This window comes from Drosophila eugracilis, unplaced genomic scaffold (genome assembly GCF_018153835.1).
Source record: "Drosophila eugracilis isolate 14026-0451.02 unplaced genomic scaffold, ASM1815383v1 contig_75, whole genome shotgun sequence".
NCBI classification, from domain to species: domain Eukaryota; kingdom Metazoa; phylum Arthropoda; class Insecta; order Diptera; family Drosophilidae; genus Drosophila; species Drosophila eugracilis.
Window position 1 is genome coordinate 1,447,080 of NW_024573645.1, and position 27,189 is coordinate 1,474,268.

The 27,189-nt window shown below is 38.2% G+C and overlaps 3 protein-coding genes and 7 non-coding genes across 12 annotated transcripts; 4 read left to right on the plus strand and 6 right to left on the minus strand.

The window, feature by feature from the left end:
- The first annotated feature begins 226 nt into the window (after positions 1–226).
- Positions 227–1,910, plus strand: LOC108111567 (transmembrane protein 192). Its single transcript, XM_017221089.2, has 4 exons — positions 227–456; positions 575–707; positions 772–1,048; positions 1,396–1,910. The coding sequence occupies exons 1-4, from the start codon at positions 314–316 to the stop codon at positions 1,623–1,625; spliced, it is 783 nt and encodes a 260-aa protein (XP_017076578.1). The 5' UTR covers positions 227–313; the 3' UTR covers positions 1,626–1,910.
- LOC108111566 lies at positions 1,835–23,145 on the minus strand. Of its 3 annotated transcripts, XM_041819474.1 has the most exons (8): positions 22,670–23,145; positions 19,338–19,382; positions 10,320–10,341; positions 6,086–10,255; positions 5,909–6,028; positions 2,318–2,575; positions 2,062–2,253; positions 1,835–1,993 (listed from the first exon to the last, which is right to left on the minus strand). In XM_041819474.1, exons 1-8 carry the CDS (start codon positions 22,813–22,815, stop codon positions 1,922–1,924), a joined length of 5,025 nt encoding a protein of 1,674 aa, XP_041675408.1. In that variant the 5' UTR covers positions 22,816–23,145; the 3' UTR covers positions 1,835–1,921. The 3 variants fall into 3 exon arrangements, with proteins under 3 accessions (XP_041675408.1, XP_041675409.1, XP_017076577.2); XM_041819475.1 differs by lacking the exon at positions 19,338–19,382; XM_017221088.2 differs by lacking the exons at positions 19,338–19,382; positions 22,670–23,145 and adding an exon at positions 16,229–16,507.
- Trnaa-agc lies at positions 2,768–2,840 on the minus strand. The gene has a single exon. It is a non-coding gene; the product is annotated as a tRNA-Ala (tRNA).
- Positions 12,548–12,620, plus strand: Trnaa-agc. The gene has a single exon. It is a non-coding gene; the product is annotated as a tRNA-Ala (tRNA).
- Trnaa-agc lies at positions 13,539–13,611 on the minus strand. Its single transcript has one exon. It is a non-coding gene; the product is annotated as a tRNA-Ala (tRNA).
- Positions 23,146–23,910: 765 nt separating the features above from the next.
- Positions 23,911–23,983, plus strand: Trnaa-agc. Its single transcript has one exon. It is a non-coding gene; the product is annotated as a tRNA-Ala (tRNA).
- Positions 23,984–24,348: 365 nt separating this feature from the next.
- Positions 24,349–24,421, minus strand: Trnaa-agc. The gene has a single exon. It is a non-coding gene; the product is annotated as a tRNA-Ala (tRNA).
- Positions 24,422–24,959: 538 nt separating this feature from the next.
- Trnap-ugg lies at positions 24,960–25,031 on the minus strand. The gene has a single exon. It is a non-coding gene; the product is annotated as a tRNA-Pro (tRNA).
- Positions 25,032–25,235: 204 nt separating this feature from the next.
- Trnaa-agc lies at positions 25,236–25,308 on the plus strand. The gene has a single exon. It is a non-coding gene; the product is annotated as a tRNA-Ala (tRNA).
- Positions 25,309–25,496: 188 nt separating this feature from the next.
- LOC108106643 lies at positions 25,497–26,087 on the minus strand. The gene is made up of 3 exons (XM_017213895.2): positions 25,873–26,087; positions 25,682–25,807; positions 25,497–25,623 (listed from the first exon to the last, which is right to left on the minus strand). The coding sequence occupies exons 1-3, from the start codon at positions 26,056–26,058 to the stop codon at positions 25,588–25,590; spliced, it is 348 nt and encodes a 115-aa protein (XP_017069384.1). The 5' UTR covers positions 26,059–26,087; the 3' UTR covers positions 25,497–25,587.
- Between the last annotated feature and the right edge of the window lie 1,102 nt (positions 26,088–27,189).

Below are 27,189 nucleotides of genomic sequence, written 5' to 3' on the forward strand. Positions count from 1 at the left end.
ATGAATGTATTAAAAGGCATTTAATATAACCAAGCAATTTGTAAACAAAAAAAATGAATACATTTAAGATCTCTTAATCTTATTATGCTTACAAAGGAAATCATTTTATTATTAAAAATCTAAATTTCACATTCAAATTATAACAGCAAGTTTATTGTTGACACTTCAGGGTTACCAAGTAACCGAACGACATAAGAGCGATGCCACCATTTTGTAGTGTTGCCACATCTTAAGAAAATAAGTGTTGTTTTCCTGCGGCCTTAATAAACAAAGCACATCTAATTCGAAATATACGCATTTGGAAACCGTGCAAATGGAGCCACCAACAACAGGAGGAGCCGCTATACAACCGGGCGTATCCCCCGCACACATCCACGATACGGATCATCTTCTAGACCCTGTACTATTCTCTAACGACAATGGGAGCTATAAGCTGAAAACAGTGCCCGCATTTAGGTGATTTAGGGGGCGACGGGTAATCATAGTGACTTCTGCCGGCGGCAGTGAATCATCTTTGCTGCTTCTAAAAAGCCGATAATGCACATAGTTAAGCCTATTCCCTATTCTCCCACAGTCTACATTTGGTTATCTCCACTGTAATCTCAATTGTGGGGATCGTACTGGCAGCATCGTTCCCGACGGATCGGCGTTGCGATGCCTACTTCATAATGCTCTACCTACGTGCCACATTCTGGGTCATCACATATGTAAGTATACCGATCGGCAAATCTGTTAATCTAGACCTGCCTCAATGTCAATTTCGCTTTGCAGCTCTTCGATCACTTTGTGAAAAAACAACACGACAATCTACGCATGCAAGGCTATCACGATTTCCACCGCGAGACGAACATGCAGAAGGGTATTCCCCTTCAGCTGGTCTCCCTGTGGAACTCAGCGCTATTGGCCGTCCAGGCATTGATACACCACTTTTACGCGGAGAACTTCTGGGAGCACTGCGCCGCTGGTTGGTTGTCCCCGGTCAGCTATGTGACCGCTTTTACCGTAGCCGAGAATCTGGTGCTGGCTATTTCTCACAGTTTGTACATTGGTAAGAAGTCGCCTAAAGAAAGCTAGGGATGCAAAGAAAATCTTAATTCTGGAATTCGGGTATTTAATAATAGTTCCTATCTTTAAGACCAGGAATTATTTTATTATATTTCCCTTAGGAAATAATTCACATTTAGTGTGATAAAATTAGATTTTGAATAATGACATTATCTACAAACTCAGAAAGGGATTGACTCATTAAGTTGGCATAAGCTATTCTCTTTGTTGGCTTTCGTGTTTTTAAATACATGAGTCAGTAAGCTGAAAACCAGTTAGGTGTTCTACTGCAATTTTTAATTAGTTCTCAGCTAAATATAAATATAAATTGAATGCCCATGCTTATTCCAGACAAGGTGCGTAAGTTCAACAGCGCCAAGATGCCCCCTGACGTTTTACGAGGTGCAGACCGTGCTGGTGGTTCTTTGGGCCTCATGCAACCCGGAGGCGATATTGAAGAGTTGCTGGAGAAGCAGGCCGATTTAATTGCCTATCTGCGTGACCACACGCATAAGCTCAACCAGAAGCTTCACCAAATGCAGACCAATGTACGACCGGTGAGGGCTCCTCAAATTCCTTAAAGACAAATCAAGTGACTACATATTTCTATACGTATTATCATATTATTACTGGTGGTTCTCTTTTTATTGCTAAATATTTTGTTCACGACGAAGAAATATTCTTCAAGAAAATCAACTGCAAAATTGCAATTGCATGTTAACGAAAAAAATTAATTAATTAATTAATCAATTGTAAAGATAGAGACATCAATTATAAATCCTCGATCAAAGACTATTTTCATTGATTTGTATTATACAAACAATTGTGTGTAAAAATATTATATTAAAACTGATTTATACAATTAATGATACGCGTCTCAATGGCCATTTATCATGGCTGCGGGCACTTCCAGTATTTCCAGTGAGGTATCTTTTGAAGATGTGACGATCTGTGTGATTGGAGAAAGTTATATTAATATTTTTTGTTAACAAAAGTCATTACTACTAATTGACTTACTTTATCGCCTGCAACTGTTAGGGCTAAAACCAAACGGCCAGCACCCTCGAATCGTCCCATTTTAGCTCCAGTTACCTTGTCTAGGACATAAATGAAGCCATCGTAGCAGCCAACTAGCAAATAACGCTCTTTATAGGATACAATGCCTACTGCTCCATTGCCGCAGCTTAGCTTTTTAACCAAAACGCCAGTCTAAAATGGGAATAAAACCTAGAGTTAATAGCAGGTCAACTTAAACTTAGTTTGTTTTATTTACATTAAACTCCAATTGATAGATCTCGTTCTTCTGAGTACCACAGTAAATGTGCCCATCGTTTAAAAGCAAACTGTAGACATTTAAACCGTCTGGAATACACAATCGACGTAGTAGTAATCCGTTAGCTGCATCATGTATTTGGACAAAGTTCCCCTTGCATCCAAGAACAATTATCTTTCGTACACCTTCCTTGGTGGCTTTAATTGCAATAATGGACTGGCCGGTTGAAACCAAAGGCATATCCATCACCTTATTGGTCTGGAAATCAAAAGTTTAGTTTATAATGGTGATGGTTTTGATTAAGTTAGAATATAAGTTTGCTAGTTATAATTTTTTCACTTATGGTATATTTCTTATTGATGATGTTTCTAAAAATCTCTTTAAGAAAATGTAATGACTTGGAATCATTTTTTAAGTGTTTGTGCAAAAGAAAAAACTAAAAAATCCTTCTGGAGATGCGGGGCATCGATCCCCGTACCTCTCACATGCTAAGCGAGCGCTCTACCATCTGAGCTACATCCCCGTTGTGAGTTTACCACTTTTATTGCCCTTTACAAGGTTTGGTCACTTATTTGCCTGTCTTTGATTTTGCACCTACTAGGGTTACGTGCTCATTAAAATTCCCGAAGTGCATTGTCATGACATTATGCGTGTGGAATCGTAAACAAAGCGGTATGGTCAAAAGATGCCAATGTCTACTGAACATTTTCTTTGGCTTTATAAATAGACACTGCCTTTGTACGGACTATTTTTAAAGACTTGGGTATATATTTATATGTTGATATGATTAGATAAGCTACCTTTTTATACATTTCTAAAGGTGAAGAAAATGTAGGGGAATATCTGTTGGATTTGACTTGACTTTTTATTCGTTTTATATTTTTTATAAGATAAGATAGATTCCTATCTAAAGTTTACATTTTGTTTTTTGAAGCTAAACGCAAAAAAAAATTATAATTTTCTAAAGCTTAAATATTTTGGTCTAATCAAAATTTGTATTAAAATATCTAAAACTTCTATGTGTTCATTTTCTGAGAAAATTCGTTTTTTGGCAAAGAACATTTTGTATACCCAAAAACCATTAAAAATGTCATAAAAAAGAAAACTACCAATGATGTATCGACCACGCTACTATCAAAAAGTACGGTTAATGGAAGGAGATGGAACGATATGGTGCAGTTTTATCTACCGTTAGTCTTTAGCCATTCGGCAAGATGGCGTCCAGGCGCAATGTGCAAGGCAAGAAAATACAAATAAATTGCTTTTGTGGGAGAAGAAATTAGATACACTGCAGTGGTGGAGGCGCTGTGGAGTTTATTTAGTGGTTGCAGCCTGCAGGAGATATACCACTTTGCCACACCCACCCAACTATGTGAACAACAATAGAAAAGCTCACATAAACACGAAAAAAGAGTTACAGTCACTTGAGGGGGGCGCACCACACATAACAGTACAAACAACCAACCCGAGTTGGCCAAATCGGCCAATGGGAGAGCGGTACGAGCGCACCAGCACACCAACACATTGGCAACAACAACCCATAGACAGGGCGTCAGTTTCCAGAAACACAACACAACAAAACAGGAGCCAACCAGCAAGAAAAGCCCACGCCACAACAACAACAAAAACAGGAGCTACGAGGACGAGAGAGAAAGAATGAGAGAGGAAGCAACAGGCACGAAGACAATTCCAATTGCAGCGCCTTGGAAGGCTCTCTCCCACTTGCAGCACGGAGAGAATAGGCGAGAGCGCAGTCCCGTTATTTGCCTGAGTCCTGGAAAGAGAGACAGAGAGAGCTTCGTCGGCTTGTATTTTATTTAAAATTGTTTTGAGTAAATAGCATATAAACATTTTATTTGCTGCTGCCAAAAAACTAACGAATGGCAGTAACTATATGCAACTAACGGTGAAGTGCAGCGCATAAGACATGCGCAGAAAAAAAGCGAATGAGAGAGAGAGGAAGAGTCAGTGCCGGCAAAATATACCGTTAACTAAACAGGCACACATAAAAACTTAAATAAACAACAATAGAGAGCACTGGGGAGTCAAGAGAGAGCGAGAGAGGTAGCGAGCAAGAAAGCAATATCCTTCTTCCCAATAAGTGTGGGAGCAAGACAGAACGCTAGTGCTGCAGTTTGCTGTTGTTTGTTGCAACTAACCCCCAGCCCCGGTTCTAGGTGCATACATATACATATACCCCGTTTTAACTAGAAGGCTATATACTCCTAGGACTCGTAGTTCTCGGCCAAACAACGTGCAGCAAACAGGGCACAATAAAACACAAAACACCAGGCAAAGCTAAATACCAAGCAATAGCAGCAAGGCTGGCTTAAACTGCAATACCAGTAACGCCCTCTATGTGCTTCCTGCTATATGGGGCGTGGCATCCTCGCATATTTACCAAATAACTAAAGCTCTTGACGGCACCTACGTGTACCAGACCCTCAACTACTGTAGCCAGCACCCACACTACAATTGGTGGTACAGTTGCCTTCATTCGCAATACAATTGCAAGTACAGTTGCCTTCTCTCTAGCTTAGTTAAAAACTTAGTTGTTCTGCCCCCTTCTCTTTAAATAATAGTGTTAGCCTCCTACCCCTAATACTTAGGATGGAGTATTCTTCCTACCCACTATTAATGCTATAATTGTACCTTAATATATAAAAAGTTTCTTTACTTCCTAATATTGTACCCATTCTACAACTATACCTAATTATACCCATATAAGCCTAATACTTAGGATGGAGTATTCTTCCTACCCACTATTAATGCTATAATTGTACCTTAATATATAAAAAGTTTCTTTACTTCCTAATATTGTACCCATTCTACAACTATACCTAATTATACCCATATAAGCCATCATCTCTAGTGTTACCTCAGTAAAATTGTACTTTTTTCAGTTTTCTCCTTCCCTAAACAAGTACAGTCGTGCACAAAAGAAATAAACGCAGTATAAATTCCAGCCATGAGTTATCAGCACGTCGCAGCCATAAATCGAATTTCTGCCAGAATTAAGACTTATAGCTCTACTCTACCCTCAATGTGAAATATTCTAATGAAGTATCAGCTCAGGACCAAAGCTCCCTTTCTACGCATTTCTTCTTCTTACTATCCAATTTGTTAAATTCGCGAAGAGTGAAAAAAATGAAAAATAAATTCGATTTGATTTCCATTGTCTAGACTTTCGTTTTTGGCTTTGCTCATTGCCAATTCGTTAACTCCTGGTGTTATTGTTGGCGCGCGGGCAAGGTGTGGAGTCGTCTTGTGTGTGGTGGAGGCTGTCCTTTTGGCAGGACTCGCAAGTCGCAGTTCAATATTTTAATTGAAATTGTTCAAGTGTTTGTTTGACAGATAAATATTTAATGAGTCAAATTAAGTGGCGAAAATTTATTGAGAGACTGATTGATTGACCTGTGCAAGATGGGAGGTCTAAATGAGTTATATGTCTCGATTATATGAGGGTAAAGGATTGGATTGTATGAAGATTTTACTTAGAAACTAATATGGTGTGTAGTACGATTAAAATAGGGAATATTCTAGATGTCTTGATCCTTTAAAAATATATTTAAATTTCGCGATTGCACTTACCACATCATTGAAGGTAGAGATTATACCCCATCGACTGCCAATGAAAACCAATCCCCAAGCGATGTCAATCGATTGCAGTGGCTCCTTGAAGTACACCGTTTCTATAACCCGCTCCAGATTCTGTAAGGATTTCAAAATAGTTAAAAACGATTTTCGGAGAGAATCTAGGTAATCCACCTGCAGCGAAGACTTCTTAAAAAAGCCATCCAGGGATGTGGTGTACAAAGTAGAATCCTTTTCGTTGAGGCACATATTCGTAATGGCCTCACTGTGTTTGGTAACCTGTAGTATCAGCTTGTGACTGACCAGGTGGAACATGTAGATATCCCCATCCTCAGCCGCGGCTATCACATACTCCCTGTAGATCTTTATTTGGGTTATAGGGCTTAACACCTCGCGCAGTTTTCCCTTCCGTACGAAACCATTTCTGTATTGCTCTCGTGAGTTAAGTTCTGACCAGTGGTGACCGCGGGGAATGTCGAAGGACATGTGACAGATTGGTTCGGGTGGCGGTGGAGGTGGTGATAGCGGTGGTATTATAGCCAGAGGCTGATGGGTCGGATTGGCCTTTGGTTTGTTCAGACGCGATTGCGTAGGTTTGACGCTGGGCAAGGAATCGGTCTTTTGTTCATAATTTGACTCATTCATTGGCTTTTCCTCGTTATTTGATTGAATGCTTAGTCTTAAATCCTTTTCCTTGTCTTGTTCTTCACGTTTTTTATTACACTCATCCTGATGAGCAATCTCTTCCTGTAATTGCGCTATTAGCTCGGCCGATTTATTTCTTTTGACAACTCGTTTCTGTATTCTAACCTGACGTTTGGGCAACAGTTTTACCACCTTAGTTCTTAATCTAGTCCTGCTTCTAGTTCGTCTGGCTATACCTCCTCTGCTAGAACTCTCCTCCTGCGTTGAATCCTGGCTATTCTCAGCTGGAGGTGGTGAGATCCTGGTGCTAACAGTTGATGCAGCAGAAGGAACACCTCTGGAAATCATTGAGTTCAGTAGGAGAAATTTCCGACTCTGCAACTCTAGACCGACCATCTCCAGATCGGACTTTTCCTTTTGGAATTTCATGATCATCTCCTCGAGAATGCTGCGGCGATTCTGATTTTCTAGCAAACGCCGATCGATATCAACCAAACTCTGATCCAAGGGTTCGGTTATATGTGATCCAACACCTAGACGTGGATAAGTACCAGAAGGAAAATGGTGTAGGTTGGGATCCAAGGTTAAATATGGTAGTCCTATGGTAATATGATCATGTTTTTGGGAGTTGGGCAGCAATGAAGGACTTTTCCGACTAGGTGAAGGGCTTTGACGTATATCCTCGTCTTTGGTATTACTTAGAAGGGCTGGAGAACATTGAGTGCTCTGATGAGATGTTGAAGCTGAAGAGCACTGGTGAGGGCTTAATGCTGTTGGACTCCGCTCGACTGACGGTGACGATGACGCGTTAGGGGCTGCCTTAACAGGAGATTTCGTATTCTTGGGACTAAGAGAATTGGCAAGCTTCTGCTCATCATCCTGCTCCCGACGTCGCTGCTTTTGCAGACTTACCACATTGACGATCTCCTTTAGCAGAAATTCAATGGCTTTGCCATTGTCAGCTGCTTTGAGATTCATCTGCATCTTGGCTACCTCGATTTTGCTAAAGCTTCGCGAGTTGTGTTCGGAGCTTGTTACGACGCAGGAGATAAAGTGCAGTCGGCTTTGGAGGCTACTAGAATGCTGCCGGCGGTAGCGATCTGTGAGAGCTTCTCGAAGATTGGGGAGAATCAGTTTCTCGAAACTGTCCACCACATTTTCTGCGTCGCTTTGAAGCTTCAGCTTGTGGCGTCTTTTTGTAGATTCACTGCTACATTGGGAGCTGGTGGAATGATTACTATCAGCATTATCCATAACCGGAGGTTCAGGTCGAGGTAATACTTCTAAGCTTTGCTCTCCGTTTTGAGTTAGAGCTTCCTCTTCAGTTTCATCTAAGTCCATATCCACCGCACCAAAATTATCCTCTTTATCATTTTCATCAGATGAGCTCATCAGCTCAATAACATCCATTGAGGGTAAAGGAACTACTATGATTGGTGAGCTGCTAGACTCCCTTTCGATGGATGTAATCTTCTTATTAGATAAGCTCGGCAGTTCATGATCGTCTTTTGTTGGTAAGCTGCTAGATTCACTCTTGATTTTCATTTTAATGGTAGTAATGCTTTCAAAAGGCGAACGTAACATAGTGCTTTCCTCATCAGAATTTCTTTTGGTTTCCTTGTTAAGTGTTTGACTTGGTTTACAGTCCTTTTGATTAGAATTCGGACATTCAATGGGTTTAAAGTTTTCAGAACGAGAAACTACAGTTGTTTCGTTTTTGGATTTCGGTAAAGGTGATTGATAACTACTATTTTCGTTTTTATTAAAATTTGGATATTCAATAGATGTTTTTAATTTTTTGGCCTTTTTAATAGGTGAATGACTTGGTTTAAATTTCTTTTTCTTGGAGTTCGAACATTCTTCCCAATTTGGCAACCTTCCTTCTGTGGGAGTTGGCAATAGCGCCGTACGAGTCTTAGCTTGGCATAACCCTGGCAATGTATTGACCTCATCGGCTGGTGCCAGATACCTGGACCTCTTCAAAGAATATGTGGATTCTGTGGCAAATGCTCGGGCTCTGTGTGGGTCATTGCCCTCGGGGATCTGTGCATTACTTTTATCTTCTACTGTGTTATCATTTTCTTGAATGGTTCTCCCTAATTTCTTGGTTTGCCTTTCCTTTCTCTTTCTAATTCTTTCTTGTAAATCTTTTTTTCTGTCCCTTATAGATTTTATAGAGTTATATTGAACATTTTTAGCATTTTCTATAATATTATTGATCTCCTCAACTTCTTTATTTTGATGATGGTTAACTTTATTTAACTTGTTGTATTGAATACTAGCAGTGATAGAGTTATTTTTCTCACTACTAATAGTACTTTCCCGACTATCCTCACTAGTTTCTATTGTTGTACTATCTTTGATAGTATTCCTAGACTCTTTAACATTCGTTACTTCTTTACTAACCCTACTGGTTCCTGCAAAGTTCACTGCTTCGTTACAACCCTTTTTAGATCCTTCGTTGTCTTTGACTGATCTCGAACTTTCCACAGAATTTTTACTCTTTGTTTTAGCTTGGTTATCTACTTTAGAAGTCGTAGCTCTCTGACCCTCAGATATATTTATGCCGAAACACTTTTGGATCTCCTGCAGCAGGAGGTCGGGCAATTTAATGGCATCTACAATTTCGTCTTCGACCAGATCTTCTACACAATTATCCTTGGGCTGTTCCAACTCAATACTCTTTAGCTGCTGACGAATCACGTCGCGTATACGCCTCCTGGCTTGCAGTTGTAAGTGTTCTTCGTAGATGGTGTCACTATTGTTGATGATGTACTTTAGACTCTCCTTATCCATACTAGCGATACGATCATTGATGATTTCTTCATCATCTTCAGCTTGACCGAAACTTCCACCATTATAATTACAGCGACTTACCGTCCTTCGACGATATCTCTGGTTGGCTATAAAGTTTGGGCGAATGGGACTGGCGGATGGAGATGGACTAAGAAGAAAAGGTTTAGATTGATGATTTTCCTGAGTGACTGCAAAGAGCTCCTGTCTCAGTAGCTGGGTTAGGGGACGACATTTGATAAGCTGAATTGGTTGACTAGACTCTGTAGTAGAAGTGTTCTCACTGGAGTTGGACAGACTTAATTCCTCTCCCAACAATTGTGCTCCTGATCTTTGATATGGTTCTTCTCTACTTGGAGTGTTTTCTGCAGCCTGCAAAGCTTCATGAGCCTTTTCAAATTCTTCGTTGTTAGTGATAGGAGAGGGTATGGTTCGTTCTTCTGAGGCAACTGTACTTTGTTCTTTATCGTTTCTTTCACTTGCTACTTGTTCATTGTGATGTACTTGATCAGATTGGTGTTCTTGAGTTTGAGAGTCACTTTTCGATTCACAGCTATGTTCCTTTTTTAAGTCATTTGGTGTTACTGTGTTTAAGTCTAAACCACTTTCATCATAACGAGGAGGTGATTTGAAGGAATTATCGCCATCTCGTCTATTCCATTGATAAGGCGATCTGCGGAGTTTATCTCGATTTTTCTTAGACTTCTTTTTCCGATTGTAGTTTCTGTAGTTATAATCTGTGTTCCTGCCAGAGAATCTTTCATCGAAATATCGAGGATTTCTTTCCTGAAAATCAGTTCTCTTGGTAAAATCTCTCTCCTGGCGTTGCTGATTTGGGTTAGGGTCGTCAGTTTGATCCTGATTTCCGTAATCTGAACGTGGATATGGCTTTTGATTGTAATTCCTCTACAACATGTTATTGTTGGTTAGAATAATTACGCACTCAACGTGTTTTTTTTTCTTAACTTACCCCTCTCTTGTTAAAGGGACCACTGTAAGTAATATAGAAAAAATATACATTGTAAGTAAACCCATTTTTCTAATTAATTACAATTACAAACGCCGCGAAAGGTGAAAATTTTTGCAAACAATAAAGGAATAATTAATGTAATCAAGCTACGTGCTCGGCGGAGTTTACTCGTAACTTTTTGGCACGCAAGAATTCGGACGGCGAAATGAAAGAAAGCTGCTGCATTAATTTAACAGATTTAAAATTTATAACCACAGTACTGCTGACCCCATCCCCATGCCACAGGACTTCCCATCCACCAAAACTTCTCTTCTGCTGTTTGTGTATGCAAAGGTGCAAATTCCTTTGGTCTTTTTTTTTTTTTTTTTCGCCTCGAAAAATCTCGTTAAGAAATGCTAAAATATACGACCACAAATCTTAGCCGTTGCCTTTTTCGTTAATGTCGTTTGTAACAAGAACTAATTAAAAATTTAAAAGTAAGAAAGTTTAAGTCTTGCGAATCTTTATGGAATCTAAATGAGAATTTATTTGATTCGCTTCAGCAACTTGATAGTTTAGAGCTGCTATAATAACCAAGTTTAAAAGAATTACAAATATAAATCAATTAAAAACCATAAAGTAAACTAAAACTCAAGTAAAACCTCATTGCCGCAAACACATCTCCTTTCTAATTGTGAACAAAAGCTAAGCCTGCTGGGGGATTCCTTCGAAGGACTCCCAAAACATTCAAGCTGGATATGTTTTGGGCTTTAATTAAAACCAAACAAAACAACACGCTTCTTGTCAACGCCAAAGCATCGAGTAAAAGTTGAAAATTACCTCAAGCTGTTGCACACGAGAAAAGGAGCCGAACCCTTCAAGTCACTCCACTAATTGTTACAACCCCTGCCGCCGCCCCACAAAAATCTCGAATCCCCCCTTGTTTATCGGCGGAACATTGTGAAAACATGTGGGAAGCGTGGCTGCGCTTAAAAACACATTACAAGTACAAGACAATTAGTTTGTCTCATATAAAACGCGGCAAAGGAGAGAGAGTGTTTAAGGAGGAGGAAACCCCCACGACAAGTTTGTTTTCAGGCAGCAAGAGTTAAACGTTTTCATATTTATGAGCCTCGTAAAACTCAATGATATACAAAATTAATGACAAAAACGTAGCAAGTGGCACATCTCCTTCTTAGCTGGTTCCACTCTCGTTCTCTGGCGAATCGTAAAAGAAATGCTACCTCAAAAACTTTTGTCAGCATTTACCTGCCAGCGGAACGAAAGGGAGGTGGAAGTACAGTCAAAGTTATTCAAGCGTCGTGTAATTTTAATTTCAGTCTGCGTCTTTTTAGTTCAAGTATTTCAGAACTTGAGCAGCACACTCTCATTCCTCAAACTTCAATTCATTCCATGCCTTTTCTTGGACTGTCTATCTCTCGGGGTGTCACGTACAATTTTTGTTCCTTTTTTTAATTGACTTTGGTCCTGGGAGAAGTTTATTAGTTGAGGGCGACTTTTTGGCTTGATTTGAGCAGTAGGTTCTCTCTTGTCTACGTGCATTCTTCCTGCTCATTACGAAGGACTTGTCACATACGCCACCGTGACTTCTACGGACCTTCCCAGGCTCTTTTTCTTGAGCACCGTTTCCGGTTCCGATAAGGGGACGTGTTATTGTTGGGACCAAACAGGACCAAACTGGCATCCTTTTTCACTCATCACTGCATATATTTTCCCAAGTTTATTTTTTCTTTCCGCTATGCGTTATGCATATTAATTTTTTTGTCAAATGCTAAAGTAAAGCAGGAAAAACTCGGATTTTTCTTACTTTTCCCAAAAGTATAAGGAGAATTTTGTGATTTCCTTTTCTTATGAGTTTTTTTTTTGGTAGTGAAATAAATTTTGAATAAATTAATTGAACATATATTTATAAAGAATTCTTAGAAAAATCATGGAGCTATCTTTGGTATTAGTTGCTTTGATTTTCAGTCTATAAATATAATAGAAAACACCCATAGATAGCCCCCCTTAAACAGCGCCACTGTCTTTAATTGAAGCGTGGTCATGTCTTTCAAATGCCACACCCCAAGCACAACATTGAGCTGCAAACCAGTTCAGACTTGGCCTACGAAACGGTAACCAGGTCATTTGTCGACTGGCATACCAATTGAAGGTAACTACCGGTAATTGTCCACCTTTGAGCGAGTAAAGTAGTGTATATCGAACCAATTTTTAGGAAATCACAACACGGGGATGTAGCTCAGATGGTAGAGCGCTCGCTTAGCATGTGAGAGGTACGGGGATCGATGCCCCGCATCTCCAATATCCTTTTTTTACTCGCAAAAATCAACTACAAGCCCTGACAGGCCAAACACTTAAAACAATTAAAAATCTAGAAATAAATACATAAATTTTAACAACGACAGAAAAACAACGCAAGCTTAACTAGCTTACGGCGAAAACTTAGTCCTGGCAGAAAATGTGAAAAACAAAAACCAAGGTAGGGAAAAAATTAAAACAAAAGCTTTTGCTCATAAATAGCACATCATGTATCATTTACAACACCAAACCCAGCTACTGCAGACATTCGAGGAGTTTGTAAAGTTGCCAGTGGAGTCCTGGGACCATGTTTTTCGCCCTTTGACAACTCCAACTCCTGTACAGATTCCGAATCGGACTATGCTGACTGTTCTGACTGCTGCGGCTGTCTGGTTAATTGCTGGCAAAGTTCTCAACGATGCAGGGAAGTAAACAAACATTGGCATATTGTGCTGATTTATGTGCGACAATGTGTTCTCTCAGCCATTTCACCAGGCTTTGAACTACACTTGAAAAGCATCATGTAATCCTTCAAACAGTTGAACTAAAAAGTGTCGTTTATGTTTTTATCATCACTTAATGTAATACTTCCGTATAAAAAAGTTAACTAGTTAACTATTTGATGAATCATTCCCAATTAATAGAAGTTAGTAAGTAAAATCTCATTCCTTTATTTTCTAAGTGTAATAACGTGATGAGGGCGCAAATCAAATTACGCGTCTTGATTGTCGACATGGGGGTGGCATCTAAGGGATGCGGAAATGAGACTCCACGGATAATGCTCGCTTGGCAGCTACAAAGCAACCTTTGAATATTCATTAGTGGCAACTTCTTCCCCGACACATAAGTCCCAGAATGCAATAGACAAAACTGCCGACGTCTGCGTATTTTGTTTGGCAAAAAAAAAGGAAATAATCCAATTGGAGATGCGGGGCATCGATCCCCGTACCTCTCACATGCTAAGCGAGCGCTCTACCATCTGAGCTACATCCCCATATGCATTACGGGTGGCCAAGAGTGTCCAAAAAAGGTGTTCGACTAAATTGCAAGACAAGCCAAATTAACATTTTGGCCAAGTGAAAGGCAACTTGTGGTCAAGTTTGGTTCGTTGGTAGCTATTTTCGGCTTTAGTGGGGGAGGTAAATGGAAGTTATGCAAGATATGACAAGGTGCTTGTTTCAGCACAAATTGAGTTCATTCGCAGAGTATTTTAGAACAATTGCATTAACGACTATGATTTGTAGATAAAATAAACAAAACAAGCAAATGTTAATTAAAAAATATTAAAGTCTGCACCTAATAAATAAATCAAATCAAAACATTATCCATTAGGCTTCCAAGTTTAACTTCCTTGCAATTTTGTTTCTTTACTCCAGAAAGTAAAGTCTAGATCCCAGCTATTTATTGTTCAGTTAACCAAAACCAAAGAATAAAACCATTTAAAAATTGCAGCTTCCCAAAAAGTTTTCGAAGCTTCCCGCATAATCAACTCAGTGCCTTAGACTTTTTGGGGAAAACAGGGAAGACTCCATGAAACAGCAAAAGTACGAAATAACAAACAAACAATAAAATATTGAGCACATTAATGTTTAGTCAGACGTAAAATTACTTTTAAGTCTACTTCTATCTGTGGCCCAAGGACTTGTCTTTTGCTCCCTAGCAAAACACAGAGACAATTCCAGGGGGATTGAGCTATAAAGACGTTAGATAAACGTTAGATGCATATTTATGATTTGACACTCCAGCAGTTTGTCGGGCAGGAAAAGGAAAATGAAGATGAGGCACTTGGTGCTACTGTCATTTTCCTATCGCCTTCGATAATGAAAAATTGTTCACTTTTGCCACATTGACAAATGCTGAAACGAAGGGCAAAGAAGGAATGGAAGACAACCAAGATGATGGGCAACAATAATAAAAGTTTATGAAAGTACTCTGGATTTAATTAAGAATAAGAAAAACGCAAAATTTCCAAACTTTTCAATTGCCAGATGCGCCGACAAGCCTCTCGCCTAATCGGATTTCAGCAGGATATTTTTTATGATTATTTCTGAGCTTTGGAAATTGTTTACGTTAATTAGAGTGGAACTGTGAAGAATGACAGTAAACTTAAAGAAATTCGATGGGGGAAATTTTCCAGCTTTTTGATTGGAATTTCTAGGGAGAGGGATGATAACATTCATTCTGAAGGGCTATAAAATATAAGAAATGCTCTACAGATTTCAATGTTTGTATAAACTAAGCATATATTATACAGATAACTCGTTTGAATTCAGTAAATTTTTAACATAAAAACTCAAGACTTTTTCAATATTTTTAATGATTTTCTTTGAGCATTAAAAAAGGCTTATTTTGGGGAAAACCAGTCAAGCTCAGTCAGAGATTAAACATCTTCATAAAATGTCTAACTTAACAACTTGGTTGTCAATCACTTAAACAATGATAAATAAAATATATTCGCAATTAACTTGTTCTCTTTGTACACACTGCAAAAACAACTCGTTTGTTGACCACACACTCACGAGCACATTCAGAAATCCGGCAAAGTTAACTCAATCACAATAATTGCATTGGCGTTAAATGGCCTCCCTTTGCGATACTCACACACCAGTCAAACTCAAAGTGTCACTTAATTGTTTATGAATTGCCCCTATTTGTCGGCGTGTGCGTGGCAGTGCGAATGTGTGGGTGTGGAATTGTGTGAGTGAAATATAAATCAGCCTGCGTGTTAGGCTATGAATTTTTTTTGTTGCGGTGACAGACCGGAAACGGAAGTTGGTGTGTTGGTCGCCTGCGATTGTTGACGTTTCGCTGTGATTGACTTTTTCTGCGGTTATTGGTTGTTTGTTTTAGAGTTTTCATTGGAGTTGAGGTTTATTGGGAAATTTAATATAAAAAAATGTAATCTAAAGTTAGTGGCGACTTTGCCTTTTTGGTGAAATAGTATTTTGTTCAAATTTATAACCAAAAATTTCACACCTTTTAAGGATATTTCTTTAAAGTTCAGTAGGGAAATATCATGCGATATAACTTTCCTTTTAAAGAAATGAATTTGCGATGCGAATGTAATAAATGTATAAAACCAGTTGTTCTTTTTAAATATTTCATATTCTAACCTGAAATTATTTAAATGATTTCAAATTGCAAAACGCTTTTTATAAGAATAGAGTTTTAAGAGCAAGATTAACGCCTTCATGATATATACATATGTATATTTTCTTAAAATATAGAATATGTGTTTTATTAAATCTTTCCAAAAATTTAAAATTTCCAAAGTTATTTAATTATTTATTTACGTTTATCTGCCTTTATTAGTAACTCAGTCCATAAATTTAGGGAAATTCCAAATCGAATCGAGCATTTACCGTTATAACAACAACAGCACAATACACAACACTACACAACACAATACTGCCGGACAGCTCGTTTTGGGGGAAGTACCGTTAGTGGCTTCGGTTACGATTTCGGTGTTTTCCTTTTTCAATTGGGGGCGGGCGAAGTTTAGAGAGCACAACAACATACAGCAATGGCAATATAGCTGCAACGGCAACAGCAACAGCAAGTACATAACCAACTATACAACAGGACAACAGCACTCACACATATACACTTACAACGCTTGCAGCGAACGAGAGACGAGCCGACGATCATAACGGTACATAACACGAAGTCACGGCCCGAGAGCTGCAGCAAAACAAAACACAGCACAAAACAATGCAAAATACAGCAACAACAACAAAATGTAACTAAATAGGATGCAACCGTGGAAGAGGATGGGAGGGGTTATTGAGCACACCCAACCACCCACAACTACCCCCTCCCCTCTACCATTCGCTTGCAACGCCGGCAGAGCGAAGGACGAACGAGCGAGCTGGAAAGACCGAGTGCGACTAACGGTAAACAGGCCAAGAAGGAGCAGAGAAATCCTAGTAAACGAGAGCTTAGCCACTTCGCCTCTCACGAACGACAGCCGAGAGAGGGAGAGGGAGAGAGAGAGAGAAAGTGCGACAGAGAGAGATAAAGAGCAATGCTGCTGGAAATAAAATAAAATACAAGCAAAACAACATAAAACCCAACAACAGCAATAATAACAACAATTGCAGCACGTGCAATTAATAGATGCTCTCTCGGTCTCGCTCTTTCTAACCATCTCTCTCACTTCTTCGCTGTACCGTTGTACCGTTGCAATCCGAGATGCCTCTCTGGTTGGCTGTTGCATGCTTCTCGGCGCCATGGTCGGAGTGAGAGTGTGTGTGTTGGCATTTTTGTTTGGTAAACTGCATATACAACAATACAATAAGCAAGACACCGACTGGAGGAATGGGGATCCTGGGTGTCCTTTACATACCGCTCTATGTAGCATGAATGAAATTTCGGCGCATGCCATTTGACGGCCTCGCTATAAAAGTCAGTTAGGCCATGTGCACGGGCTCAGTTGAGTCTCAACTACCAGAGTCCCGACTTCGAGTTTAACTCCATCTCCCAAGAAGCTAGCCGCCAAAAAAGGAACCCCTCAAAATAAGGGAACTACGGAAAAGAGTCAAACTAAAAAAGTGTTTCTATAGAATCATATCGAAATTCCTTGAGTTCCGCAGCAGCTTCACCAAGGCGACGGCAATTGGGTGCGCCCAATATTTCGGACGCGAGTGTGAGCCCCGCGCTCAGCAAGGTGAGTTACAAAGTTAAGAAGGTGAATGGGTGGTGAGTGTGGTAAATAGAGTGCTAGGAGTGGTGGAATTTTTCGGATCACTTACAGTATGAGATCGAAGTTAAGGAAAAATGTGATTCATCGTGATTTATATCATACGTTAAATTGAAATTAAGTGATAAAAAATAACAATTACATTAGCCTAGATAATAGGTGGATCTTTAAGCTAACAAATACTACAGAATAACGTTATATTATAAGAATGTATACATTCAGAAAAGTTAGACCAGATTCATAATATACACTACAGATAATAAACAAGTAATAAATGAAAAATTCAACTCCTTTCTCATTCCAATTAATATATTCGTAGACCTCTAAGTTAGTTCTTATATTTATGTGACTGAACTATCCGAATCAACTGGTCTAACCCAAGCTTATTCTGCATTTATAGATAGCCAACTATGCTCAAAAATATATTTTAAATATATTTTCAGAAATCGCATTCTACTAACATTCTGAATACTAAGCTTTAAGGCTTCTAAGGCCACTACAACCATTTCATCGCACCACCAGTCAGTTCGCTTGGGTCGAACCTACTGTAAGTACGACACCATGAGTTCGCAGATGAAAGTACAGGTTGCACGACCACAAACGCAAGGATACAAAAATGATCTCTTAAAGCGGTACAAATCAACGAAATCAAACCCTAAAAGGGCCAAAAATCAAGCAATAGAAAAATAATGTCATATAATCAACTAAATATAACAATCAAACGATATGTAATCAATGGTAGGGCCACTATGTATGCCAATAGTCAATGTATTAGCCATATCTCTCAGAATCTAGAAATCCTTACCTAAACCATCACAAACAACTAGGGACAATGCATCTAAATAGGCAATTTAGTTTTTAAGATCAACTACAATTAAATAACATTCACTGTAAGACTCCGAATCCGAACACTTAGGGCTCAAAGAAAGACAACCAATTGGTATCGTTCGTATTTAACTTTTCATATGATCCCGTTCCAAGAGCTAAACATTGGCCTAGTCCGCTTGATCCGGGGCTTGTGATCCGCTTTAATGTCACGATTCCAAACAAAATTATCCGGGAAATCCTTGAGATGGGTGTCTGAACTTGCTGATCGCGTACGTGGAATAAGAAACTATCATAATGAAGGCCAGGGTCCGGACCTTTGCCGTAATCGGTAGCTACGAGCCGTACGTCAAGCGGCTGTCGCCCCTCGCGTCGGTTGGGCGGGTGGTGGGTAACGATTTACAGTTACACGTTGGGAATGCGTTCGTTAAAAATATCGCGTTTTTTAACTGAGACTTACAACGATAATTGTAGAAGACCTATATCTATATCTATATCATATCTTCACTGAGCATGCTGCATGTTGCTGTTTTATGAAAAAGTGAACTAAAATTACGTATACGTAATTGATATTTTCTTTATATTTTACTTTCTTCTTACCGAACTCATAACATACAATAGAATATTTTAATGAGGGTTGAGGCTACATCCCTTTAGACCATCTATAGGTTGTATTTAAGAGTAAAAACTTTAAATAGGTAGTTATGACATTCCTAAAAATGGTTAGCAAGGGGATCAATTAGTGGTTGAGAAGTTTATCAGTAAATGATATTAATAAACTTTTGACTAAAACAAATCAGGTTGATAGAAATATCTCTCTAAAAATGGATATACAATTTTTTAAAAAGATTCAAGAGACTTCCTGCGGCGACTTTTGGCATTGCCTATCCTTCCCCACCCACGCCAGCGGACAGACCTTGTTAACGCTTCTGGCGCTGTCAACGGCGTCCACCCAAGAAATGCATATTTAGTCAAGTGTTAATAATGTGGCTGCCACCGGGGGATCGTCCCTGTGGCAGGATGAGTGCTTATAGCCCGACTTTTGGGTTTCGGTTAGGCGGGAAAGGTGCAAGCGTGCGTTAAGCCAAGGAGCTCACGCAAAGCAAACAAACAGAGGGAGAGACAAACAAATGACACGAAGGGATAAAAAATACAAAACAAAGGGAAAGCGAAGAAAAATATAAGGAAAAACTTGCCTGTCCGCACGTCCTCGGTTCCAGGGTCGCGAGTTGTTCTTCCGCCTGTGGAAAACATAAATAAAAAATTAAAATAAAAGAAAAAAAACGAAGGCATAGGAAATGCATAACTAAACAAGGAATAGAGGTTGCAAGTTGGGGCTGCTGTTAATTTTGTTATTCAAAATGTTCCCATCCCGAGATTTCAAGAAAGTTGCGACGTTTATTTATTTCCGCATTGCTAAGAACCTTTTCTTACTTTTTATTCCCTTCACAGTCTTGGGGATTTCTTTTGTTATCTGAACTCAAGGGGAGTGGTAAAGTTGATTTTTATGCTTAAGGCCTGCATTTGAGTTGATAATGAAGGCAGACATTATAAATATGCCCCATTCCTATTTTCTGTGCGGATTTTAATTTAGTGGTCTATAATTAAAAGAGATGCGTTGAGGGGAAAGTCAGGTGGCCAATTTGCACACAATAAAAAAACGAGAAAAGGAAAGTCACTGTCATTGGAAATCCCGCAGATACAATTTACTTTTGTACGTCACGTAGTTTCAACGTCAATTGCCCAGTTCGGAGGGTTTTCTCTGTGGAATGGATGTTGGGTCCTGAACATTGAACGCACTCACACGGAAATTTCAATGACAGCCAAGCCACAAGCAGAGGCGTAGGCTAAAGGAGAGTTTTTTTATTTAGAAAAATCAGATTTTTTAATGCTTTTTCACAAAAAAATATAATATTAAATGGCGTTTCGATTTGAAATCTCTTTTTGAGTTTTCATCCTAACCTTTTATTTCTTCCCTTTGAAATTGATTACTTCCCTCCATCCCCTTTTTGCTACGCTTATGATTTAAAAAAAATCCCCATCAGGTCTAAAAGTATCTCGTGGATAGCCAGCCGCAGGCCATTGGCCACCCACTTGAAAATTTATGTGTTAATTTTAAGGTGCCCAACGAGAGGAGCAGATGGGGAAGTTCAGGAGGGATTTTTTCCTTTATATTTTGTACTTTTTTCTGCCTTTTTTTTTGTATTGGCCAGCATTTTTCACAAAGTTTTTCCAGGTGCTGCCAGGGTCAGGCGCCTTTTGGTGGGTAATAAATGAGCTAATAATAAGTGAAATGTGCTTTTGAGTGACCCTAAACAATTGCTCCGAAGGGGAAGCTGTTGTTAAAGCAAAAAATGTGAGGAAAAGGAGAAACCGTGGAAATTGCTGTGAAATTTCGGCTGGGCAGCTGAAAAATGCGCCAAAAGTGTCGAAAATTCCGTTGGTGACATGAAAAGATTTGTTTATAATTAATTTTTACCTTTCCGACAGTTTTTCCTTCATTTTTAAGCATAGAAAAAAAACAGCGTTCAGGTTTGAAAACATGTGACGCTGAAGCTTATTAATTGCATTAATTCCGTTGGTCAATTTTTCTTTTTGATAAAAGGGAAGAAAATAACAACTGGAATTTGAAATACCTTTTGATGTATATGATTTTATATACTTTATTATAGGTCCTGCATTGCAAATAGTTATGAATAAACAATCCAATGATAGGATTGGTTTTTTCTCTTATTTTATAAATCCCAAAATTTGTAATGGTTTTTCAGTATTAATTTCCTAAAATCCCTTTTCAAAAAAACCGATATATGCACCTCTCACTTTTAGACATTTATGAGTGTTGCCTCCTTTTGAGGAAAATACATATAGAGAATAGAATGGGCAAAAAAAAAAGGCAACAACAGGAAAAGCCACAAAAGACAAGTGTTGACGTGTCGAAGGGAAGAAACAAATGGGGAAAAAAATAGGACATGGGAAAACAGTAGCAGAAAAATGTGAGAAATGAGGTGAAGGGAAAAAATTTGTATCCGCTTGTTGCAAATTCCAATCAATTTTTGTTGTTCTTAAGGACGATAAGGGGGAGACTCATTTGCCGGAAAATTGAGTAGACATGCATATCCGCAGACGAACGGAAATGGTCAAGATGCAGGTTCGAACAGGGCCATCAATTAGACTTTTTTAGCTGGCATCGCCAGATCCTCTGTATGTCCTTTGTCTTGGACGATGGAGTTCGGGCTGTTTGGTTAACAAGATGGAGCTGACAGAGCCGCAGGTTATGGCTAAGGACCAACGTCATTGAGACAAGCTGGTTTTTGGCCCAGCAAACAAACAAACAAACCGAGTCTCCTTCTACCAAATTTCATTGTTTGCAACTTTTGCGGCCAAAATGGAATTTTGCGTTTGCCTAACTGGCAAAAAATTGCCCAAGTAGTTGGGAGGCTGATGATGAGGGTACCACCCTCGAGTTTTCTCCATATGCCATGTTTTGATGTGTGGCAAAGTCTGCTGTGAATTGAAAATCGAAGTTAATATGCTCTGCAGACTGTGAAACAAATCATTTTCAAGTTGTTAAAGGAAATCGACACGTTTTTGCCATTTTATATTTATTATGAGCCTTTTTTTCTCCCAGTTTTTTTTTTCTAAGCGAATGCCTGCAGATGTTGCCAAACGTGTCAGGGTGCGAGATGGGTGCTAAATGGCAATAAACCTAATAATTTGATGATATTTCATGGGTGAAAATGTGGGCTGAAAACGACTTGGGGTGTTCTTTTAAAGGGAAAATATCATAGCACTAAACATTTTTTGATATTAATAATACATAATTATACCTGATGTTAGATACGAAATGTAATATCAATATAGTTTGAAGTAACTCTAATTATCATAATATTTAATCAGCTTTAACCATCATTATGAAATATCTAAGATCACATTATCAATTACTTTACAGTCTTAACATTTTTCTAAGGATGTATCTATTGAATACGCTTAGATGGCAACTTCAAAGTTGCAGGATACAACCACTTTAATATGCAAAACAGAGCGAAAAAATTCGTTTAGGTAAGCTATTTAACGAGGCGTTAGGGCAGCCTGAAAAAAATCTCGTACGCAACACATTATATTTATGCGGCACTGAGAAAAGATGGGGCGACATAAAATTAGTAGGCACGTGAGTGGCCTGGCCTCATTATCATAAAAGAAAAAAGGCCGGGAAAAGTCAGGAGACTGCGAACGTTAGCATTTTTTTTTGTAAGGATTCAACCTTAGTCTAAGATTTTGAGAAGTTAGAGAATCAACGAAATACAATATCACCATTTATTAAGGGGCAATAAAACTACATTTATTTTTATTTTGAATTAATGTAAGTACTCTTCAAAAATAGCTAGACGTTTATGTTTCTCAACTTAGGGAACTGAGTTTTTAAAGAAAATAATTAAAATGAATTTGTTTCTTAAAACCCTTTTCATACCAAGATGTCTGATTTGTAAATAAACATGTTCTTCATTTGCTGAGAATATGAAAGACTCACCAGCTGTTGGGACTCGAGCCTCGAGAACCCGAAGCCGAGTTGCCGAATCCTCCGCCGGCAGCACTGCTTGCCGGCCGATTGCCTGAGTCCTCACCGGCATTTGAGGTAGCTCCTGCCGAGTCTCCTGGCTGCTGTGGTTCACTCATAACTTGGAATACTTAACAATCGAATGACATTTCGACTCCGATATGGAAATATTTATTATAATTTAAGGCATATGCCAATCACATTTGACAAATGAAGCACTTTTGTACTAGTTGGTGCTTCAAATCGACCGGTTTTGAATTTCAAAGCCTCCTAACAATATTAATGTGTTTCGACTTTGATTTTTAACCGAAAGATTTCACAGAAAATAAATAAATTGCAAAATAAATAAAAAGAACGTTTATAAAATTCCCGAGAGAGCGACGAAAACAGCTGTTCTGTTATCGATTTTAATAAGGAAGAGGAATCGACTGTCGGTGTTGCCACCTCGTGCAACCGGTTGGCGGCCATTCAAACTGACAAAATATTCCTGAAAAAGGTTTTGCTGGCGAAGCAATAATACGTTTAATAATTACTGATGAGTTATGATGAGTATTAAAAAGAATATCTCATATAATAAAAAATAAACGAAAATATATTTATTCGTCAAAACACAGACAAACGGAAAATCAATCAACCCCATATATAGTTTTGAACTTGAAGAATCTATAAAGTAATCAATATGCATGCTAAATTTGTATATTCGTTTGTTTTGTCTCGACTTTATGCTAATATCTTGACGCTTATTTTTATAAAAATTTTCATTTGCTTTGCTTCGCGTATTTACTTTGCGCGTCGATTTTTCATTTCGTTTTGTTTGTGCTTGTTCGGGGTGTACTGTTAGGGGCTTTAAAATTTCCATAATTATATGCATCAGCTGGCAGGTGACTGAATGGAAAAGCTAAAGGACGAGTCGTGACAAGGAAAGAATCCTGGAAAACAATGAAAAGAAGGGCCGGCGAGAAAAATTTGTGTGTGCGGCGGTGCTTTCGTTATTTTTATGGCAGAATAAACCTGTGCAAAAGTGTAAATATTGACAGTTTTATAATCAAAGTGAATAAATAATAAAGCGAAAGAAGAAATAAGCAACTTGTGGAAATTAATTGGGTGGCTGTTATTGCGGGCATCTCTGAGCGTTTCATTTCAGATCGTTTCAGGCAGTGATTCCAATTTGATGTTGTGAAGCCAGAAGCGATTTTGGCCGCTCGCGATCAACAGGGGATGTAGCTCAGATGGTAGAGCGCTCGCTTAGCATGTGAGAGGTACGGGGATCGATGCCCCGCATCTCCAATGGTGTTATTTTCTTTTTATTTATAATTGAACAATTTTTAAATATTAAAAGAATATAAATTTAAATATAATTTTAATAATTAAATAAAATAGTTTTTATATCATAGGAACATGTTCAGTACTGCAGGATAATATACATGAGATTTCACCAATTCCTAAAGCATGAAACATTTTGTTCAATATATTTTTTAAGAGTGACAGTTAGTATTTAACCTATGATAACTAGAGAATTTATTTTAACGAAAAACGATGGTACATAATGTTTAACGTTTGAGCAAAATAACAAGAAAATTTAATAGAAACCTATATTCATTCCAAATGTTAATTTAAAAAAAAAAAATTAATATAAAAAAGATGAATATCCTTGGAGATGCGGGGCATCGATCCCCGTACCTCTCACATGCTAAGCGAGCGCTCTACCATCTGAGCTACATCCCCATATAACGGTATTCGATTTTCAGTGCTACAAGGACCTAAGGGCCAACACTGTGGCCAAATGCAATATAAGCCTATATATAGGCCTATAAATAGATTTCTTGCTTACTATTCATGACCACGATCATAAGTTTTTCGCTTGGTCAACATATCACGTTAAAAGCATTCAAAGTGTTTAATGCAATGACACAGATTGATTCGATACCAATTTAATTTCGTTGTCAACATATTGTGAAATTGGCTACGACATTATTATGCAACTTAAGTCAAACCAGTTTATGGGCTGACACGATGGTTAGAAACAATAGCAGTGAAAACTGGTTAATGGAATTTTAGAAAACAATTTTTTTAGGCTAGCTATTGAACTGAATGCCCTAAATTCAGATATTTAGGGTTAAATTATGATTAAAATTATAAAAATAGTTTATAGTATAAAAAGAAAACACTATGGAAACAATATGATCAACATTTAAAAAAAACAAATATTAACAAATACAATACATAGCAAAATGTAATGCCAAGAATAAAAAAAGGATATTCCGGGCTCAACCGGGATTTGAACCCGGGACCTCTCGCACCCAAAGCGAGAATCATACCCCTAGACCATTGAGCCTCTTGTTTTAAGCGCGGCCAAGAAGGCAAAATGAGCGACCGATCGCTAAAATTAGACAAAATAGTGAAGTTTAAATTAAATGCAGACAACTTGTTTGGTTGTTTTTTTGTTATCTGTGTACAAGGTAAACTGCATGTTTTAGAAGGTATATCTATATAGATACCATTAATTTTGAAACACCATTTTGGGAGCGGAAGTGCAAGAGGGGATGTAGCTCAGATGGTAGAGCGCTCGCTTAGCATGTGAGAGGTACGGGGATCGATGCCCCGCATCTCCAAGTAATTCAGTTTTTTGAACCGATCTTTATTAACTTACAATGCATAATTATAATTAGTACATTGGTACTTAAGTGATTTCACCAAAGGGAGATCGCCATTAATAAGGCTAATTAATTTTTTCTGATAACATATTTGAGGTATTTTTTTAATTTTTGAGATGCGCCTTTATTAGATTGTTTTTCAAAAACGAACAATAAATTTATAAACATAATAAGAATAAATAACTTCAAAAGTTTTTTTAATTAACGCTCTTTTTGTATTTCTTGTTGATCAATTATTTATAATCGTTCGCCTTTAATGGTGAGGGGAATTTTCTACAAAGGAAAATACAAAAATTAATAAAAGTACAGCATTTTGGTTCTCAATTCTTACTTTTGTAATTTGGCAGCACTCAAAATCTTGCGGACAATCTTCGCCTGAGCGATAATTGAAAGGCAATGTGCATCTGCCCTTAATGACACATTTGTCTTGTTTTTGCACACCACAGGGTATATTTATCTATACATTGAAAATTAAATTCTTTTAAATTAAAAAATAAATGAAATATTTCATATAGCACTTACGTTTTCATAAGTGCAGCAAACTGCACCGGGCACGCATCCCGACTCGAATGAGTTATAGGTACCCGGCTTACAATTTTCTGATTTTACACAGAGAGAGTTTCCATCTGCATCGCAACTTGAATAGGCTTGGCTAAGGCCCAGAAGAACGGAGATCGTGAGAAGAACGGCAAGGGTCCAGTGTGCCATGGTTGAAGCTCAATTAAAAACTGATTGCATTATGTTGAGATCAAGCTCGTTTTAAATGTGGTTTTGTGTGAGTGTGTGCTGAGTGCTTACGCTTATCTGTTCAGAATTCAACACTGTAGAAAGTATATTAATCTGTTTTTAGCTCAACGAAATGTTTCCCATTTGAAATTATGACTAACTCTAGATTTGTCATCACATTTGAATTTAATTGAGGGAATTTTATTCAATCATTTTCGGATTAAAAAAATTTATAATAGAAATCTTTTTATAATTTCTAAAGCTTTAAAAATGTTAAGAACGACTTCCGTCAGCTCTTGAACAGAGATTTCTTATAAATTATTTACGGAATTTATGATTATACTTTTTGAAATGAAAAAAAAAAAGAAAAATAAGTTCTTAATTAATAAAAAAGGTTACAAAAATGTTCAAACAACTAAGTAGATCATCACAGATTGATCAAGAAATTCTGTTAATTTTGTACCTACCATTTTTTACCATACCAACCTCATTTTAATGAAATGAAACCCTTGGATAAAGTTTGAGAGTTGTCGACTCCCATAACCTGCACAAATATTTAATTATTCATAACTTTAAACAATCACGGCGACGTCAGCATCATCCGTATAACCCCAGGGTCTCGAGCCCCTTCGCACCAGCCTTCACTCTCCGATTTCGACTCAACAAACACAATACAAACATACAGGAAAACAGGGGGAGAGGATGCCGCGGGGATTCCTCCGACTTCTGCCAACGTTTAGCTGCTGTGCTTGGCTGCTACCGCTGATGGTAATAACATTGTCGTAAAATCATGTTTGGCTTATCGTGGGACTCCCGGGACGATGATCCTGGATTTCTGTAAGGGGAAGGACCCGCGCAAGCTGCATTTAAATGCCGGGGATGTCGAGGAATGGCGTGAATTATAGTGGCGTAGGTTAAATGCCGTTAGACAGCCACATAAACTGCGAACCCTTTCTGACAGACGACTTGGCACACACTGAAAAAAAATACAAGAAATTTTTATTATTAATTATATGGAAGATTTTAAGGTCTTAAAAACCACTGACTCTTTGATTTCATATCACTTTTAAAATGTATAAATTGTTTTCAAATTACGTCATAGTACTTGGAATT